At 42.1% G+C, this 19,779-nt stretch overlaps 3 protein-coding genes and 1 pseudogene across 5 annotated transcripts in view; all 4 read right to left on the bottom strand.

Annotated features, from left to right (window-relative positions):
- Window positions 1-19,779, bottom strand: part of LOC116286709 (uncharacterized) — a 68,019-nt gene that overhangs the window by 34,238 nt on the left and 14,002 nt on the right. The gene's annotated exons all lie outside the window — the stretch shown is intronic.
- On the bottom strand, window positions 1,122-19,738 carry LOC116289523 (cryptochrome-1-like). 3 transcript variants are annotated; one of them, XM_089032653.1, is made up of 9 exons: window positions 19,144-19,738; window positions 18,618-18,812; window positions 18,133-18,409; window positions 17,593-17,733; window positions 17,239-17,409; window positions 11,110-11,250; window positions 4,001-4,229; window positions 3,371-3,664; window positions 1,122-1,520 (listed from the first exon to the last, which is right to left on the bottom strand). In XM_089032653.1, exons 1-7 carry the CDS (start codon window positions 19,368-19,370, stop codon window positions 4,008-4,010), a joined length of 1,374 nt encoding a protein of 457 aa, XP_088888779.1. In that variant the 5' UTR covers window positions 19,371-19,738; the 3' UTR covers window positions 1,122-1,520; window positions 3,371-3,664; window positions 4,001-4,007. The 3 variants fall into 3 exon arrangements, with proteins under 3 accessions (XP_088888779.1, XP_088888780.1, XP_088888781.1); XM_089032654.1 differs by lacking the exon at window positions 11,110-11,250 and having other exon boundaries at window positions 19,144-19,735; XM_089032655.1 differs by lacking the exons at window positions 1,122-1,520; window positions 3,371-3,664; window positions 4,001-4,229; window positions 11,110-11,250 and adding an exon at window positions 16,594-16,734 and having other exon boundaries at window positions 19,144-19,444.
- LOC148910117 (uncharacterized) lies at window positions 12,263-15,289 on the bottom strand (annotated as a pseudogene).
- On the bottom strand, window positions 13,401-16,582 carry LOC116292943 (uncharacterized). The gene is made up of 2 exons (XM_031700292.2): window positions 15,252-16,582; window positions 13,401-13,537 (listed from the first exon to the last, which is right to left on the bottom strand). The coding sequence occupies exon 1, from the start codon at window positions 16,580-16,582 to the stop codon at window positions 15,287-15,289; it is 1,296 nt and encodes a 431-aa protein (XP_031556152.2). The 3' UTR covers window positions 13,401-13,537; window positions 15,252-15,286.

Here is a 19,779-nt window from a genome sequence, read left to right as displayed (position 1 = left end):
TCTAGCTCGTATAAAAAATGTACTAGTTCTTTGCTAGGTTAAAAAATCTTATGACCACAATAGTAAAAGGCTTTAAAATGTGTGCCTGAACCCGTTTGACATTGTCAAAATCAAACAACGTAGCGAGAACTGACATTGCAAAATCTTGGCACTCAAGTCGACTTCCGGGTCCAAAATTGGAAAGTTTCTTAAAATAACTTTCTTTAACTTTAGGCCTGGGGTGCTTACCATTTACACCAATCCATCTGGTTGGAAATTCATTCGCTAGTGCTAAGAAAAGAGCGGGAAACTTTGACTTTCGAAAAATGGTAAACGCGTCTACCGAAAGAACCGAAAAGAGCGGGAAAAGTCAATCTTAAGACCGAGTGTTCCGGAATTTTCCGATCGGAATGATACAAACCATTTGTTTTCAACCGGAATTCCCGGTTTTTCTGGGTAAATGGTAAGCACTCCTGGTTTCAGCGATTTTCATTCTAGTTTGGACCAGGAAGTACGTCACAACTTAAAGCTCTATTTCAAAATCCTTTCCCTTGGGTTCTCCCTCGGGTCGTCCCTCGGGTCTTCCCTTTGGAAACGTTTCTTCTTCAGTCTTGCGCTTGATTAATTAAGTATTAAGACTTTCAAAACAAATATCAAATAATCATTCGCTCCCTAGAAGTAAAAAGAGATAAAAATGGCCATGTTTTATGATACCAATGAAAAACTACTGTCTGAAAACTTCCTTAAACTATTAAGACTGACTTTCTTGAGTTTTAAGGAGTGGATTCTACTTCAACAGAATATTGTTATTACTGACTGACTATCGTTAATAAACTAGTAATAAACGTATCATACTTACACTCTCTCTGGCCACAACAGGACGCTAGCCAGAATTTTTATTTCGAAGTATGAAGTTAACGTCTTTCAAGAATATTTGCCAGCAACTTCGACGACATTCATCTTGAAACTTCAACTCTTTCGTTGGACAATTTTCATCGACAATTTAGTGCAAAAAACCCTCAAAACCCCTTCATTTCCTTCGCCTTTCGAGTTATTCTCCATTGGTAGAGAGTAAGAACCTGATAGTATGGTAAAGTCTGTTGTTTCTAACGATATTTTTACACTATGCAGAAAGCTTCACATTTGACGAACATCAAATGAAGTTTATTACCATATATGGACTTGCGATGTAGGCAAATATTACGCATGCGTAAAGGTATCTATGAACTATTACTTTTGCAAGGGTGTGACTTTTTTCCTAATTAGGCGAAGGGAATAAGAGAAAAGTTAACAAAACACTTTAGACAGATAAACTACCTTCAAAATATACCTAACTACATGTTCATGTTATCTAGTTTCGGCTTTCATCTTTTTTCCGTCGTTTTCGCCGTTTTCCTGTTCATTTGGGCAGCTTGCTGGCTCGACTTTTTTATCACGCCGGCAATTTCGGTAAAGAATTATCAAGAGGGGTAAAGTGATGACAGAGAATACACCAGCAGTGACAAGGACGGCTATCAGGATGGTGTTGACGTGGAAGGAAGCTGTCAAAGATAGAATTAAAATATTGAAATGGAATTATGTTATCAGGCCTTAGATTAAAAAGCCCTCCTATAAAGCCAAGCTATTTTAGCTATAAATCATGGGAGGCCCGATTTACCTATTTTGTTAAGTCATTTTAAGTCTTTACCCCAGTCATCCTAAATTTGTGAATATACCCCTAATACACCGACATCACCCTCTCTCTTGTACTACCGGATAGACCTTGGAGGACCTGTGCGGGAATGGTCACTTTTATGGAAGGCCGAATGTTGCAAAATTCAAGAACCTTAATTTGATCACATTCAAGGATCAAGTTCACATTCAAGAACAAAATTCACTTTCAACATTTGTAAATCAATCATATTCAACAGATATTTTTATGACATTCAAAGATCGTGATTACATTCAACAGCTTGATTCACATTCAACATTTGCAAGTTATCATGTTCATATATTTCGATCTCATACAACGCAACGAGATCGCGTTCTACATTCACATTCAACAGAAATGATTTGTCAACAAATCCCACAATGCATTTCCAAACTGTCATAGAAGTGCATGCTGGGAAGGACTACACGTGAGTTCAAAATGGCGGACACTCAATGGGATCAATTTTTTGAATCAATTTTAAACCTTCTGGACGATTATGAACTCTATAGAGATGATTAAGGTTTGTCTACAAGAGAGAATATCGCAATAAGGATTGAGTCGGTTATTATTGCTCTTCAGCAAATTATATCTTCTACTTCAACAAGCAGCCTTGAATGTCAACCTTTTCTGATGGGGGTTCAGCGTTTTCGACTCAGGGGTCATTATCACTAGGTGGCCGCTGTGTCGGAGACTTTAGTTCTTTTATATATGGTTTTATAGTTTGTAGTTTTTTGTATATATATATATGGAGGACCACAGGTTTTTAGTGCATTTGCACTATTATGTGTTTATCCTCATTAAATAAAGTCATTATTATTAGTAGTAGTAGTATTACAAAAAAATATGTAACAAGAAACAAAAGCTTGTTGCTGGGCACAATCAAGAGGCCTTTTGCATAGTCACGTGACTGTTACTAAATGGCAAAAAAATTTGAATTTCCTTTATTTAAAGAATTTTTTGCTCAATTACTAGTGTCATATCCAAACCCTTTTACAAAATACAATTTTCTCTTTATAAAATATTTGCGATTTCAAGATATGAATCATTTCGAAGTTTGTTTGCCATCCAGCCGAGCTTTCCCCAAGAGACCTAGGGCTGAATTGATTTGTTATCTAAGAGAGATATCAGCACATGGCTTTCATGCAAAAGGCCTATTTCTAAACACTGTACCCTGTAATCGTCCAGAAGGTTTAAAATTGATTCAAAAAATTGATCCCATTGAGTGTCCGCCATTTTGAACTCACGTGTAGTCCTTCCCAGCATGCACTTCTATGACAGTTTGGAAATGCATTGTGGGATTTGTTGACAAATCATTTCTGTTGAATGTGAATGTAGAACGCGATCTCGTTGCGTTGTATGAGATCGAAATATATGAACATGATAACTTGCAAATGTTGAATGTGAATCAAGCTGTTGAATGTAATCACGATCTTTGAATGTCATAAAAATATCTGTTGAATATGATTGATTTACAAATGTTGAAAGTGAATTTTGTTCTTGAATGTGAACTTGATCCTTGAATGTGATCAAATTAAGGTTCTTGAATTTTGCAACATTCGGCCTTCCATACACTTTACACGTTGAATCTGAGGCTCGATCATGTGGTAATTTTGTAATCCTGTTCTTATTTTGTAACGTACCTTTTGTAGCTGTCAAGCTATGGGCTATTAATTGACATGAATAGAGATTAGTTTTACTTACTTTTCCCTCCCTTGTTGACATTGTTTGACTCGGTCATCACCGCCTTCAAAGGGCCTACAGACAAATTATACAGCATAGAGCTTTCCAGATCACTGGAATCACGACGGCTTCTAGGTTTGGCACAACCAACAGCACCATCTGGAGTTGGTAGAGTTTTGATGGCAGACAAGCAGTTCACAGTGGAGATAAACCAGATGGGAATTAGAGTAGGCAAATCGAAATGATCTGATGGAAAATCGTTGGACTTTACTGTAGGGGTTGTGGAAGTACACCATGGTCGAATCAACAATGCACCTGGAAATCCAAGTATATTGGTCTATTAATTGCACACAGATACAAGGAAATTCCGTCTATATCGAAATCCCCTGCAGTCCTTATGATGAACCCTGGGAGTAATCCCATGTTGGTGATTCTAGTTTCCCGTTCCCAGTGACTGTAATCAGTGGGAGTGAGGCGGGGAAAAACAGCATTGAGTGGACGGTATAAAAATGTGACCCCAAACCCGGCCCCAGTGATGAATGCCGGCCCCTTGGAGCTATCTCATTGGTAATTATACTTCCCATTTACAGTGACCATTGTCAATACCCTTTTCGAGCAGTAACAGAGAAATGTCAATTTTGGATTTCTTACCCTCTCTCTAGAAACACATGTTGTGGAAATGAGTCTGGATTGGTTGAATTGTTAGCACAACAATTCTCAGCAAAAACGACCAGATCAAAAGTGGTGCTCTTGACTTCATACTGAACCCACAGAGACTGGTTTGGGTAGACAACCACTGGGTAAGCAGAAGGTGAGTAAGGTGTTGAGTAGTTGGAAGTCTGGTAGAGATCCATGATGAATGTGATGTTGCCATAAAATCCTAGGAAAATATAACTACAACAGTTAAACAAAAGGAAATCGTTGCACCTCGGACAGCTATGACGTATTTCCTCTCTCGGATTGTTAGTCAACTGAATTGCAAGTTTTCAATAGAATTTAGTCTTTCTGGTTGACAGCAACATGGTGGTCAGTGTTTGATCATCATTTGGAGCAGATAATGAAACTCAAATACTTTTATCAGCTGATTGAAACTAATTGAAACCCAAACCCAGCAATACCGACACTTTACCTCGTGAAAACAGAATACATGGTCTACATGGTGCTCAGTAACTTACTTGTCTCGCATTGTCTTCCAGTGAATCCGTGGTAACAGTTACAGTAATAATTGTTGGAGCTTAAAAAGGAACTATATTTTGTTGTTATTATAAAATTTTGATTATTGTAAACCATATGGGGTTCCTGTGGTGCGCCACACGGTGGCCTGGGATCGAGGCGAGGTGACACTCGAAGAGAAAAAAGCACATGGTTTTTGTTGTAAAAAGAAAGGGAAAAATAAAGAGGAATACGGCTCAAGTCTCTCCATATTTGGTCCTTCGAGCCGGATCCAAGAAGGGGAACCGACGATTTACCTACAGGAACGTATTTGAGACATTTATCGAAGAAAAAAGTCTTCAAAAATGTCAACAGAAGCGAGAGATTTGCAGTCGGCGAACGAGCAAGGACAGGAAAAACAAAGGGACGTTCGATCGAAGAAAACACCGGAATACTTGAAGGATTATGTGGATATCCCAGGACAAACAAGGAGTAATCTTGGGGTTGTGAAGAATCGGAGAACAATTTTGAAAGGTAATTTAACCAAGAAAATAAATACCATCAGAAAATTGACGAATGAGCGAAAGAGTCGCCGATTGATTAACCTTACCTTGAAACAACTCAAAGAAGTGTGGAATAAAATAGAAGAAAACCACAAGGAGTTTGAAAATCTATGCACGGAGGACGAGGAAAGGCAGAAAGCCGACACGTGGCTTTTAGAAACTCAAGAAAATCTTGAACAGATCGAGCTGGAAGTCTTGGAACAACTTGAAGAAAGAGCCGAAGAATCAGCATCTGTGGTCTCGGCACCAAGCATCGCCGACAAGGTAAACGAAGCAAACAGCAGTGTTGGTGGTTGTATTTTACAGCAAGAAAATGAAAACTGTGACAAAAATAGTGATCTTAACCTGAGTCTTAAAACCAGTGCTTCTATTATGCGGGTAAAACAAGCCGAGAGAGAAGCCCAGATTGCCAAGTTGAAAGTAGAGCAACTAAAAGCAAGATTTAAGTTGGAAACGGAAATTGAAGCTCAAAAGGCGAAAATGGCGGCAGAGAGCTCACAATTGGACGCGCAAATGGCGATCAAAGAAGCAGAATGGGAAGCAGCTCGCAAAGAGAAGGAGGCGGAGTTGTTGCTGGATGGTACGTCTGTCGGATGGGGGGCTCTCAAACGGACTCGGATGTGGGCAAAAAGGATTTCAGCACTATACTGAAAGAGGAAGAGATGGGTTTTGAAGCAGCAAGGGAACAAGAACAACCCCAACATAGCACCCCCGCGAGGGGGGACCTACCCACTGTAAACGAAAATGTGGTAAAGTGGATGAAAGACCTGGCCTTAGAGGAGAAACCGCAGGACAAGAAGCCACACCCACCAGAGGCTTGGGATTCAGTACCTAGGCTGTCCTCGTCTCTTCCCAAGGTACAGTTACCAACATTCGACGGCGATCCATTGCAGTGGCCGCAATGGTATGGATTGTTCAAGGCCTTGGTGGACGAACAGCGTATATTTACGACAGAGAAGATGGTTTACCTAAAATCAGCGGTAACGGGGCCTGCAGAGAGAGCGGTGTCCGGATTGCTGTTCGACGGGTCTATGTATGAAGAAGCTCTGAAGCACTTACAAACTCGTTTTGGAAACCCACAGCTGATTTCAAGAACGCTGATCAGAAGATTGCTGGAGTTACCAAAGCTGCAGGGAGAAACGACAACAGCGCTAAGAACCTTCACTGATAATCTACACAACGTGGTGAGGACCTTAAAGACGTATGGCCATAACGCAGATTTGAAGGCGGCAACCAACTTAGAGCAAGTCGTCAGCAAGTTGCCCACTGCTGTTGCTGAAAGGTGGAGCACAAAGCGTATAGACCTTACCTCAAGAGACGTGGGTCTCGAAGATTTAGACCAATGATTAGAAAAGGAGGTAGAAATAAAAGAACTAACCTTTGACTACAACCCGCAAAAACAACAAAGAATGGATGGCGACTACCGCAGAACCCAAGACCAAAGACCGCGAACATACCAAGCTAAAACTCATGTTGCTACGAATGCTGGTGTCCCAACCGGTAGGAAAAAGTGCGCCATCTGCAACGGTGGACACCAACTTGCAGAATGTGAAAGTTGGACGAAAGCCAGCACGGACGGGCGATGGAGTTTAGCGAAAAAGCATGGACTTTGTTTCCGATGCCTTAATCAAGCCCATACAAGGGAGTCTTGCTCCGCGACTTCACGGTGCGGGGTAGATGCGTGTGACCGAAATCACCACCCCCAACTTCACAAGAAAAGAGTAGTCACAACCAATCTCAACAAAGACGCAAAACCATTCACCCCGGTGAGAAATAACACGGAGGGCAGTAAGCAAGCCGCAAACAGTCAAAGACCACCTCAAGCGACGACAGACAGTCTGCACCCAGTCTGCGGGGAACGTAAGAGTTCCAGGCCTGTAAGTAGAGTGGCCTTGCAGACCGTTCCAGTAGTGCTCGTTGGACCGAAAGGAAACAGCCTCAAGGTAAATGCGTTCCTTGATGGAGGTTCTGGTTCTTCCTACATTCGAGAGCAGGTGGCAGATGTCTTAGGATTGGAGGCGACAAAAGAAACATCGAGAGTTTCAGTCTTTGGTGCCGGTGCTATAGTGGCGGAAAGTAAAGTAGTACAGCTACAGCTAGAAAGTATCGATCAAGCCGTCAAACAAGAGGTCTGCATGTGGACTACTCCTGAGATATGTGAGATGAAAGCAGACAACTGGACGAGCTACAAAACCTCATGGACACACTTGGAGGGCGTGGACCTACCAAAGCCGGTAGGACATGGTGAGATTGACGTACTTATCGGCAGTGATTACTACAAAGAGCTCATCTTGCCGCAAGAGCATAAAGTCGGGATCCCAGGGAAACCAGTCGCGTTACGGACCCCGCTGGGTTGGACACTCGCTGGACGCATGAGCGACCATACGCGTGACGACGCGATCACGCGTACCAATACTTGCCACGCAATAGCCACACCAGAAATGCAAGCAGACGAAATGTTGAAGAGGATATGGGACGCAGATCTTGTTGGTGCTGAAGACTCCGGCCGGCTGTTGTATACGGCAGAAGAACAGTTGGCCATGCAAAAGGCAGAAATGTCAAGACGTTATGAAAACGGACGGTACGAGATTGCCATACCGTGGGTAGATGAAACCCCACCCTTACGAAGCAATCGGAAACTGGCGGAAGACCGACTTGTTTCACTTGAGAAACACTTGCGTAGACAACTACGCATAGCAGAGAAGTACCTAGAAGTGATGAGGACGAATGTGGAGAAAGGCTACGTAAAAAGGTTGAATCCTCAAATGCAGAACTTGAAACAAGTTGGTACTTACCACATTTCCCTGTCGTGCGAGAGGACAAGCAGACTACCAAAGTGAGAATAGTTTTCGACTCAGCGGTGAGATACGGGGGGATGAGTCTTAATGATGCGATGTTGCCAGGACCGAAACTACAGCGAGATGTAGTTGATGTACTGCTGCGGTTTATACAAAATCCCGTAGCCCTAGTTGCCGATCTGACTGAGATGTTTTCTCAAGTTGTACTTGCAGACAAGGACAGACGGTTCCACCGCTTCTTGTGGCGGGATATGGACTCTATCAGAACTCCCGACGTCTACGAGGCGGTGAGACTTCCCTTTGGCGACAGAGCATCCCCATTTCTTGCGCAACATGTGGTAAGGCAACACGCTGAAGAGAACAAGGAGGATTACCCATTAGTTGTGCCGATCGTCCTACAACAAATGTACATGGACGATATTATGGCATCTTTGCAGACCGTAGATGAGGCCATACACGCACGAAAGGAACTGACAGCACTTTTCGGAGCAGCGGGGTTTAAAATCCGCCGCTGGTGCAGCAACCAAATCAAAGTTCTGGAGGATGTCCCCCCAGAAGACTGTGTGGCCAATGTGAATATCGAGGAATCATAACTACCTTGCTTGAAAACGCTTGGTGTTCAGTGGAATGCAAAGGAAGATACATTCTCATTCAAGTTTAGCCCACCAGAAGACATCGAGTACACAAAACGGGGTTTCTTAAGGAGATTGGCTACGTTGTTTGATCCACTACAGATCCTTGCTCCATTCACAATCAAAGCTAAGATGATGATGCAGGAAACATGACTGCTCGGGCTAGGATGGGATGAACAGTTTCCCGACGCGCTCAAAAAGAGATGTGAAGAGTGGTTCGGGAAGTTGTCACATCTGTCTCAAGTTCAAGTACCGCGATGCTATCGCTTGGCAGCAAAGGAGGTCATCGACACGACGATCCACACTATGACTGATGCCTCACAGTTGGCCTATGCAGCAGTCACGTATGTACGCAACGAATACGACAACGGAGAGGAGACGGTGCGATTTGTAGCAGCCAAAGCCAAGGTGACGCCAACGAAGGCTGTAAGCATTCCACGACTGGAACTGATGGCTGCTGTGCTTGGTCTGCGGTTGCAACACTACTGGAAGTACCCCACGCCACATCTGTATTCTGGACTGATAGCATGGACGTGATCTATTGGATCCAAGGCCAGTCAAGACGATACAAGACGTTCGTAGCAAATCGGGTATCGGAAATTCACCAGCTGTCGACCCCCAGTCAATGGCGCTACGTGCCTACCAAGGAGAATTGTGCTGATGCCACGCGAGGCATCGACGCAGAAGTCCTGACGTCCGATCATCGCTGGTTCACGGGACCGCAATTCCTATACCAGAGCGAAAAGGATTGGCCTGTGCGAAAATGTGCGATGGAGAACGAACCTTCCCCGGAGTGCCTTAGTGAGCTGACAAGATTGACGTCAGTCATGACAGTGAAACCGCTTCAGCGATTGATCGACCCTTTAAAGTACTCAAGTTGAACAAGATTGTGTCGAGTGATGGCATGGGTACGGCGAATAGCGAACCATTGGCTGTGCAAAGTGAAGAGTGGCTCGAACAGTTTACAATCCAACGCGGGCGAACCGCTGACACCTGATGAGCTTAGTCATGCTGAGAAGTTGCTAATAAACAGTGCGCAAGCGGAGAAATTCTCAGAAGAAGTAAAGGACCTTAAAGCTGGGCGCAGTGTACAAAGGCAGAGTTGTTTGAAAGCGCTCAACCCATTTCTTGACGATGATGGGGTGCTGCGAGTGGGAGGCCGGCAGACAAGAGCAGATCTACCATTTGAGGCAAAGCATCCGGCGATCCTACCGAAAAGACACCACAAAACGTCACACGTCTTGTCATCGCTGATGTCCATTATCGCAGTCGCCACATGGGAGTAAATCACGTTCTTGCAGAAGTACGACAAAGATATTGGATTATCGACGGACGACAAGAAGCAAAGAATTGGGACAAAGAGTGCCTGTTTTGCGAGAAGCGAAGAGCAAAACCAGCAACCCAGATAATGGCGCCCTTGCCAGCCACTAGACTCGGGACACCGATGAGAGCTTTCGCGAAATGTTGTGTAGACTACGCGGGACCGTTTTACACTAAGTTAACAAGAAGGGTGACTGTAAAAAGGTACTTATGCCTATTTACTTGTTCAGCAACAAGAGCTGTACACCTGGAGATGGCAAGTTTCTTGAGCACAGCAGATTTTCTGAACGCATTCAGCAGGATGGTCGCCGCAAGAGGAAAACCGGAAGAAGTCACCAGTGACAACGGGACTAACTTTGTAGGCACGGAGCGTGAGTTAAAGGAACTGTTGGAACTTATGGACCAAGAGAAGATTTCGGCCGACTGCGCCGACAAAGGCATAAAGTGGAACTGGAATCCACCCCTGGGTTCACACTTCGGAGGAGTGTTCGAGTCGTTAGTGAAAGTCGCAAAACGAACATTGAAGGCTATCGTTAGTAATGCAGGTCTCACGGATGATGAGCTCAACACAGCTATCAAGGAGGCTGAGGGACTGATGAACTCCCGACCTCTGACGTACGAAGGAGCAGACGAGCGCGACGAGCCAGCATTGACGCCAAACCACTTTCTAATCGGACAAGTCGGCGGTCAGCTAGCACCTCGAGTGACCGATGAAGTGGCTTACAACCCAAGGAATCGATGGAGGCTAGTGCAAGACTTAGTCAAGACGTTTTGGAACCGTTGGAGAAAGGAGTTTATGGCCACGTTAAACACAAGGAAAAAGTGGACTGAAGTGAGAGACCTTAAAGTCGGACAAGTCGTGTTAGTCGTTGATCAAAATGCTCCACGAGGAAGTTGGCCTCTTGGCAGGGTCGAGAAAGTCTTTCCTGACAAAGAAGGGCGAGTCAGAGTCGTTCAAGTGAAAGCAAGAGACCACAGCTACATCCGCCCGATATCAAGACTATGCCCATTGAACATTAACAGTATAAAAAAAAAAAAACGTTGGAAGACCGTCTCCCCAGGATCCGTTCTTGGAGGGGGGAGATGTTGGAGCTTAAAAAGGAGCTATATTTTGTTGTTATTATAAAATTTTGATTATTGTAAACCATAGATGGGATTCCTGTGGTGCGCCACACGGTGGCCGGGGAGCGAGGCGAGAACACTCGAAGAGAAAAAAGCACATGGTTCTTGTTGTAAAAAGAAAGGGAAAAATAAAGTGTAATACGACTCAAGTCTCTCCAACGTAACTTAACTACCTTGAGGCCTTCCTCCCAGCTGATCCACAAGTCACCTCGGGTTAGAAAACATGCTACAGCATGGCGTGCTAAGTGATGGATCCAGCCTTCTCTTCTTAGTTTAGTCATGATAGCATCTATGAAGGGGTAACCAGTTCGAGCCTGTACTCAAAAAAAAAACTGCTTATAACCAATACGTAGTTATAGACTTTTTACAGCAATCACTCCCTGTAAGGAGCTCTTCCTCGAGGTTTGCTCCACACACACTACTACTGCATTCATTATTTACAACACACCGTCAATACTAAACTCAAATGTTGATTTTTATGGAGGGAGAAAAACCAGAGAGAAACTACACAATGGTGAGAGTCATAACATGTCTGGATATGATGCTGGTTGAAGAGAAAATGGCAAAAGATAAGAAGTGTATTTTAAATCATCCTTGTTTGATGCAGGGATCATTTACATGATCAACTAAATTAGAACTTCGAAGGGATTTTCATGGAGACAGGAAAAAACTGAAGAACCTGGAGAAAACCCTCCCTGGTGGGGGGAGGGGGTACTCTTGCCCGTTTAGGGTAGGGATGTGCCGCTGAGCCCTCTGAAATCTGATCATGTTCCACAGGAAAATCCCTGAAATTCATACCATGTTCCAGAGTAAAATTAGAAAATTAAACGAGACTTACCTGGAAGTTGAAGTTTGATTGGAATTCTTCTACGTCATCTTAGGCCTGAGGGATCAGGTGAGATTGCAGTGCGCATGCGTACTTCAGTCTTCAAATAATATTGCTGGGTTTCAATCAGCTGATAAAGGTCGCTATACTGACTTATAATCAGCTCTAAATATTTGTGGTCAAGTACTGACCACCTTGTGACATCAACCAAAGGAATATTGATGCGAAGTTAGTTCAGTTGAACATTCCACACATGACAAGAATGATGTCAAGGGAAACCCAGCATTGGTCTGTATTTATCATTAACAGATACCTGTATACAGGGAGGGTAACCCATGCAAGGGTGGGCACCTGATCCCTCAGGCCTAAGATGACGTAGAAGAATTCCAATCAAACTTCAACTTCCAGGTAAGTCTCGTTTAATTTTCTAATTCTTCTACGTCATCGTCCTGAGGGATCATGTGAGATTTTAAAGCCATGATAAATACAGGCAAACAATATCAGTATAACAACAACTGTTTTATTGTGCCATTGCCTGGACAAAAAATAGCTAGGCTTACACATCTAATGCTGGCTGTTTTGGCAAATAATTCAGTTCAGTATTATCATGGCATTCCTATTTCAAGCTTCATAGATAGCCTTTGCAAACATGTTTTTATCCTCAATGTGTACATTGTAATGCTTGGCAAAAGTTCTTTCTGAAGACCATCATCCAGTGTTCAGTATGTCTGCAACAGGCACTCCTGCCTTGTTGGCTGCTGCTGATGAAGCAGTCCTTGTGCTATGGGCACTAAATGTGGCTGTATCAATACCAGTTTGCTTTAGCATTGATTTTATCCATCTACTGATAGTACTACCGCTTGCAGCATGATAAGGTTTTTGATAGGTCAAAATTAACTTCGAGGGCCTGTGTTCTTGTTATGTATTCTGACAACAATTCTACCACACAAATCTTGGGGTTGTCTGGGTAACAGCTAAGCTCTATAACTGGTGACTTGATTGATGGCCTGCTTTGTTTAAGAAGATCCACTTTGAAAACTATCTTGTTGACTTCCTTGACCATTGAAGATAAGTCTAATTTATGTAACGACTGCACTCTTTGTGCTGTTATCAACGCAACTAATGTAACAGTTTTCATGGAAAGTTCCTTGAGTGAGAGCTCCGAGTTATCTTTCCATTGTCTGAAGAAGTCCAAAACAACTTTAACGTCCCACACAGATCACAGATGTGTAACGACACTGAGTTGGCCTGATGTTGTAAACCCCTCTCATAAATTTACAAATTAGAGGATTATTTCCAACGGGACATACGTTGCCACAGTCAAGGCATGATAAGGCAGATCGGGCTGTGTTAATAGAACTGTAGCTCAATCCGGACTCATATAAAAATGTGAGGAATCGTAATACATTGTTTACAGATATATCATCAGAATTGATGTTCCTTTTGCTGTATAAGGTTTTCCATTTCTTAAGGTGTACATTGTACTGTTCTCTAGTTGACTTTCTCCAAGACTGGAGCATGATTCCTTTTGCTTCTTCCGGAATACCTTTTGTTTCAAAGCTTTTCCAGATACAAGACATGCCATCAGCTGCATTTTTCTCCACAATGGGTGGCTCACTTGAGAGTGAGGGAGTCTGAGTAAGTTCTCTTTCTTTGGAAGAAGCCTTGGTGGTTGAATCACCATGGACATTATCCTGGGGTAATAGGTCTGAGTGGGCCATACTGGTACTATCATCACACCCTCTGCCTCTTCCACTGAGATCTTTTGCAGGCATCTGTCAATCAGAGAAAAGGGTGGAAATGCATAAAAATGCTTATCCCATGAGATTGAAAATGCATCAACAGCAGTTGCATCAGGGTCTGGTTTCCATGACACGTATGTGCTGATTTGCTTGTTTAATCTTGATGCAAAAAGATCAATCTCAAATGGTCCCCATAGCTGGGACACTTTTTGGAAAATCCCTTGATGCATCATCCATTCAGTCCTGTTATTAAATGCTCTGGATTCTCTGTCAGCTAATACATTTTGTTTTCCTGGTAAGTGGGCTGCACTAAGGAAGTTATTTCCTTTTAGTGCTGTTTGCCAAATTTCCCTTGCAATTTCATTGCAAGCTCTAGATTTACTGCCACCCATGTTGTTAATATAACAGACTGTTGTTGTATTATCTGACATGATCCTTATGTGCTTATTTCTGACATTATTGCACAATGACCTCAAACCAAAGAGGACAGCTTTAAGCTCAAGTTCATTTATATGCAATTCTGCTTCTTGAGGAGACCACCTACCCCCTGTGGTGTGGTCATTTATCACAGCCCCCCATCCTTCTTTTGATGCATCAGTTGTTAACACAATGTCTGGCTTGGGTTGGCAGATTTTCTTACTTGAATTTTGGATATTGTCAACCCACCACTTTAAATCTTGTTTGGCCAAGGGACTCAAGATCATTTCAGAATCAAAGTCACCTCTATTTTGTTTCAAGGCATCAATTTTTTCATTTTCTAGGGTTCTGTAGTATAGCATTGACAGTTCAACTGCAGGAGTACTGCTAATCATGAGACCAATCACCTTAGCAACCTCCCTTATTTTGTGCCATTCCATCCTTAATAATTGTTGGCATGCCTCTTTGAGGTGTTTGGCCTTTTCCTGTGTCAGTTTAACTGTCATATGCTCTGAATTGATTATGAATCCCAAGAAAATCAATTCTTTTGAGGGCCTGAATTGTGATTTTTCAGGGTGGATAATAAATCCCAGGTTTTGCAAAATGTGTACAGTATCCTTAACATTTTCCCAGCATTGTTGCTCTGAGTCTCCTTGCAAAAAGGAGTCATCAATGTAAGGGACTATTACATGTCCTTTTTCCCTCAGGGTGGCATAGACAGGTTTTAAGAGCTTGGTGAACAAGCGGGGGCAACAAGCTAATCCATTAGGGAAACAGGTGTACTGAAGGAGTTTGTCTTTCCACTGAAATCTCAAGTACTTTCTGTGTTCTGGGGCCATTGGGACTGAGTAATATGCATCCTTCAGGTCAACTGAGGCCATGTAGCAATTTTGTTTAACTAATTTAATGGCAGATTGTACACTTTCCATTTTGAAGTGGTGATATGCTACATTTTCATTAAATTCTTTGAGGTTGAGGATGACACGGTAGGTGCCATCTTTCTTTTGTCTGGTAAAAATGGGGGATACGAACTCCCCTGCACTGTGATTGACCTCTTCAATCACCCCTTTTTCACATAATTTGTGGATTTCAATTTCAATTATTCTTTGCTCTTGTAGGTTGAACCTCTGTACTCTCCCAGATGTTTGAGTACAAGAGGAGAAGCCTTGCACAAATTCTATGTGACAGTGCTGTACTGTGTCAAGGATATGTGCATCAGACGTGAGGTTTTCCCAGTTTGTTATAAACTCCTTCAGTCTACCTGCTTTAAATTTGTCAATACTGATAAGAGGGAGGCAGTCCCTTTAAAATAAACAAGTGAATCTCTCACCTCTTTGCTTTGATTTGTGTTGGTTGGTATTGCCATTAGTTCTTGGGCTCTCTGCCCCTCCCTCCTCTTTGTGGCCTTCGATATGTGCTTTCTGAGGGGGAGGAATTTTTTCCTAAAAAATGGCGCTGTGTATAACCTTGTCTTTGGTTGTTAGGTCGTTGACCCCGACCTCTTTTTCTGCCTGAGTTGTTGGCATTTCTATATTGGCGAGGCCTGTTGTAGGTATTCTGTCCCATGGCTTTCTTTACAACTCTGTTAGTTTTATCTATATCCTCAAGTCGTTTTGATGTATCCCCACCAAACAGAAACTGGTTGATGGGCACTGATGCAGAGAATAGTGAAGTGTACTCTTTATTTAAATCTGGTTTTATGTATTCTCTGCGACGAGCATTAATCTCATAATTAGCAAAACTCATAACTTCAAGGGTGTCCACTCCATCCTTGATGAGTGTATCTAGTTCCCTCTGAAGTGCATCTTCTGGATTGTCATTAATTCCTGGTTTGAGCAACTCAGGGAGCTTGTCTTTAAGAGTTAATGCTTTATCCAGCATTTTTGCTAGGAGTGTCACAGATTTCACCACACAAGTCTGGGCCACCTGAGCTCTTGAGTCGAAAGAGCGAGTCTGTGGTCTTAGCCTCTGCCAAATTAGTTCATCCACTTTAGTTGTAACAAGGGAGGTGCAGTTTGCAGGTCTTACAATAAGATCTAGCTTTTCTTTGAGTTTGTCCTCATCAGGTTTTTCTTTTTTAAACATCAAGGTGTTTATCATGCTTGACAATTCTGCATCAATGTCTGGATCGACTTTTTCTTGCAATTGCAATTTTTCAGCAATTGTGCTCAAGACCTTACATTTGCTAGTGGTCTCTTTAGCGTCATTAGATGTTTCGTTGGACCTACTCTTTTTATGTGGTGGTTCGTCAGGATTCTCCTGATCTCCATCTCTGGCGCTTGTTCCTGACTCGTTGTCATCGCCCGAGTAGCCTTCTTCCACATTGTCCTCGTATTCTGAGGTCCATTCAGACTGAGTCAATGTGTTATTGAGTTGAGCAAAATTGTCAACAATGGTATTTTTTAAATCCAGAATTGATTTGGATACCATCGATCCAAATTGTAGGAGTTCGCTCTGTCTCTCCATGTTGTCTGGATTCGCCCGGACGGTTGTTGCTGTCTGAATTCCCGCCTTCACCACTGGATCAGAGTCGTTTGTCTCTGGCGACACAGCGGGCATCTGGGCATGTTTTCTTTGTCTTGTATTCTCACCATTGTTCTTGTTAGAAACACTCCCAGCCTCTGATTTGCCTTTTTTATCTGGCTGCTTTGTTTCAGGCATGTTTTTCCCTCTCACAGAGGCTTTAAGGCCTTAAATTTGGAGGTTTCACGCCACCGATTCGATTGTGCTCTTCCTTGCACGTGTCTTGGAAAATCTTCGATTTTCACTGCAAAATTTTTGCTTGTCCTCTGAAAACACTGTAGATTATGCTCCTACGAAGCAAGCTTAGGTATTGAGAACGTTAAAACTATCGGTGGGAAGGAAGAAATTTCAGAAAATTCAGCTTGGCCAAAAGCTTCAACGACTAAGTACGACAGCTCATACCGCACTGAAGTACGCATGCGCACTGCAATCTCACATGATCCCTCAGGACGATGACGTAGAAGAATCACATATTAAAAAACCTTTTCCGGTACTTGCGAAAATAGATATCATGTTCCAGAGGGGAGAGAGTGTGATTTCATATACCCTGTCCCAGAGCGAGTGTGATTTTATATACTCTGTTCCAGAGTAGAATCATTGAAAACCATACCCTGTTTGGTGGCACGTACCCGTATAGCAAATATAGGGGTGTGTTCCCTCAGGAAACCCTCAAAGCACATTCACATATGATGGAGAGTCTAAGGATGGAACCCATGACCACACCTGTGTAAGGTGGCACACTAGTCAGCAGCATATACCACCCATGATTACCAATATTTTCATTTCCAACATACCTCTTCCCAAGCCTTCAGATATTCATCATTCTTATCCCAAGGGATCTGTAGACATACAGGGTTTCCCTCCATTCTGTTAAAGTTTGGAATATTGTAGGCACAAGTAGTAAAGAACTCTCTCCACAGTAGCTGGCCATGCAGAGAAACAGGAGGCTGGGAATGCTTTTTAGCCTAAAAAAAATTTTTAACAAATTTTCTTCATGCAATTTTTTTTTCTAATTGTCAATCTTCCTTAAGACATGACATAATTTCCATAATTTCCAAAATTTTCAAGACTTCCTTATCATTATTAGTATTTTCATTATCGATTGTTAGTATTTCAAATAATTCAATGATAATATTAGGATACAGTACCCTAGAGTAGATGTCGGAAAGTTGAACATAGAACAATCTTGCTGACAGACAACCAAAAGTCAAGTAGGGACTCAGAACTGTCGTACTAGGTTCAAGAGAGTTTGGTGAGGTATTTGGTTTTTCAAACTTGCACACCCAATCCTAGAAAAATAATACAAAATGTAAGATGGTAGATATAGGTACTTACAGTATAAATATATATATTTGATTCCATACTTTAAAATTTTGAAGGAAAAAAAAAATTCTGCGTGTCATAATCAAAGAAAGAAAGAAGGTAAACTATTATATAATCAAATGAGCAAAATATGGTTTGCAATTTTAGGACATAGAACAGTTTAGTTTTCACATGAGTGGGAAATGAATGGTACTTTCTTTCTGGATGTACACCACAGAACATAAAGTAGCGTCACCTAAACAGCCATTTTCAGTCTTTCATTTTTGGTTTCATTCCCCTACGGTCCATTTCTCCAGGGCTATGACTCTGCTGTGTCATTTCCCATTCATAACATGGAAAACTGCATAGAAAGGTATAAAGATTACCTCTTTAGCCATGTACTCATGCATTCTTCTCAAAGCTTCTGTTTCTCCACCAGGATATAAAACCTCCTTTGACTCATCTGAAACTGTAAGTCCTATCTCTTCTAGTGTTGGCAGACCATACAATCTGTCATGATCATCTTCAATGGGTGTCTTACATTCTTCAACATCAGTTTCCTCGATGGTAGGTATTGGTACCTCAGGGGGTCCAAGGGATGAAATTACAGCTTGAAAACTGTTGTATGTTGAAGGAGCTCTGCCTAGGTTCTTGCCCAAAACACTGAGATAAAGAAAAAAATGAATGCTATTGCAACTGTACAGTAGATGCAAATGACTCTTCTGTTTTCCCAGCAGATGGAAATAAAAAATTCAAGTGATAATTAATATACATGAAATGAAAACCTGAATGTTATGAGCGGGTAGGGCACTGGGTGTGGTCCTCTGCATGCCACTACAGGACTAAAAACAACATGAAATCTATGCCTTACTCATCGAGATTGTAAAGTGTGTGAGAAACTTTCTGAACCACATCTACACCAGCGTCATTTGCAAGCTTGATGATCTCTGCATCTCGTTGTCTCACTGGACCATCTGTGTCAACTTCAAATGTCAGCTTGGTGATATTCCACTCTTTGAAAAGCTTTGGGAATAGGACTGTGGGCTTGCCCCTTACAACAAATAACCTAGAAAACAAAGAGAATTGACAGCAATATTGTGATGACGGAGAACACCAAGGTAATCAAGAAAAAATGTTTTGATGCCTTATTTAGCAATACAAAGCACGTAAGAAGTGAAGAAAGCACGAAAGACAAGCTATAAGGTGTCAGAACTTTGCTTAGTTCACTAAACTCAATAATAATATCCTATCCTTCCTAATCTTTTATTTCTTTACTCTCTCCCTCTCTTGTCCTTGTTTATTCTCCGTATTTTACAAGCTTATTTATTGAACTTGGTATCATATTCTATCCGAAATACTCCAGTGAAACAGTATCATTAAGGTCTACAAATATATACCTTGAATTCAGTTTCCTCAAACTCCTGTCAAGATCTTCCAAAGACTGCAAAACAAACCGCCATCTCACGACCCCAATATTCCCATGTTGAACATCATCCGAATCCAGGACATAAATAGGCCGAATATTCACACTAGATTCAAAGGCTTCCTTCAACGATGGATTATCATGAAGCCGCAATCCCTTACGGAACCAGTGGATAGTATTATGTGCTTTTTTACCCGCCATTTTTCATTTATTATTCTTATTTAGTTACGTAACGTGACTTTTGTCCTGCGATCCGCCATCTTGGACGTGAGTCTCTGGGAGACTAAGCTCTAAAGTAATCCCGCGTATGACGTCACTCGTATTAAAACACGACTTCCGAGTCCACAACGAAAAGCACTTCTATAAAGATCTTTTCTTTACTTTTTCTTCGTAACAAGATTTTTTGTTTTTGTACATTGAAATCCTTTTTTTGCTTTATTTTAGCGGGTTTTTGTAAGCAATAAGCCTGAAGCGAGATGACGTTTTACCCCCGTCTCTAGACCATAATTCTTTTCACACTACTTTTGTTCTTTAATTATGACTATTGTTCCTGTATTCTCTAAGGAATCAAAAATTTTAATATGAAAGAATTTTGAAAACTATTATGGTA

The sequence above is a fragment of the Actinia tenebrosa genome, unplaced genomic scaffold (genome assembly GCF_029948245.1).
Source record: "Actinia tenebrosa isolate PJP-AT-01 unplaced genomic scaffold, QUT_ActTen_1.0 PGA_scaffold1__47_contigs__length_23844297, whole genome shotgun sequence".
NCBI classification, from domain to species: Eukaryota; Metazoa; Cnidaria; class Anthozoa; order Actiniaria; family Actiniidae; genus Actinia; species Actinia tenebrosa.
Note: the sequence above shows the minus strand (reverse complement) of the source record. Positions and strands in the feature narration are given on the sequence as shown.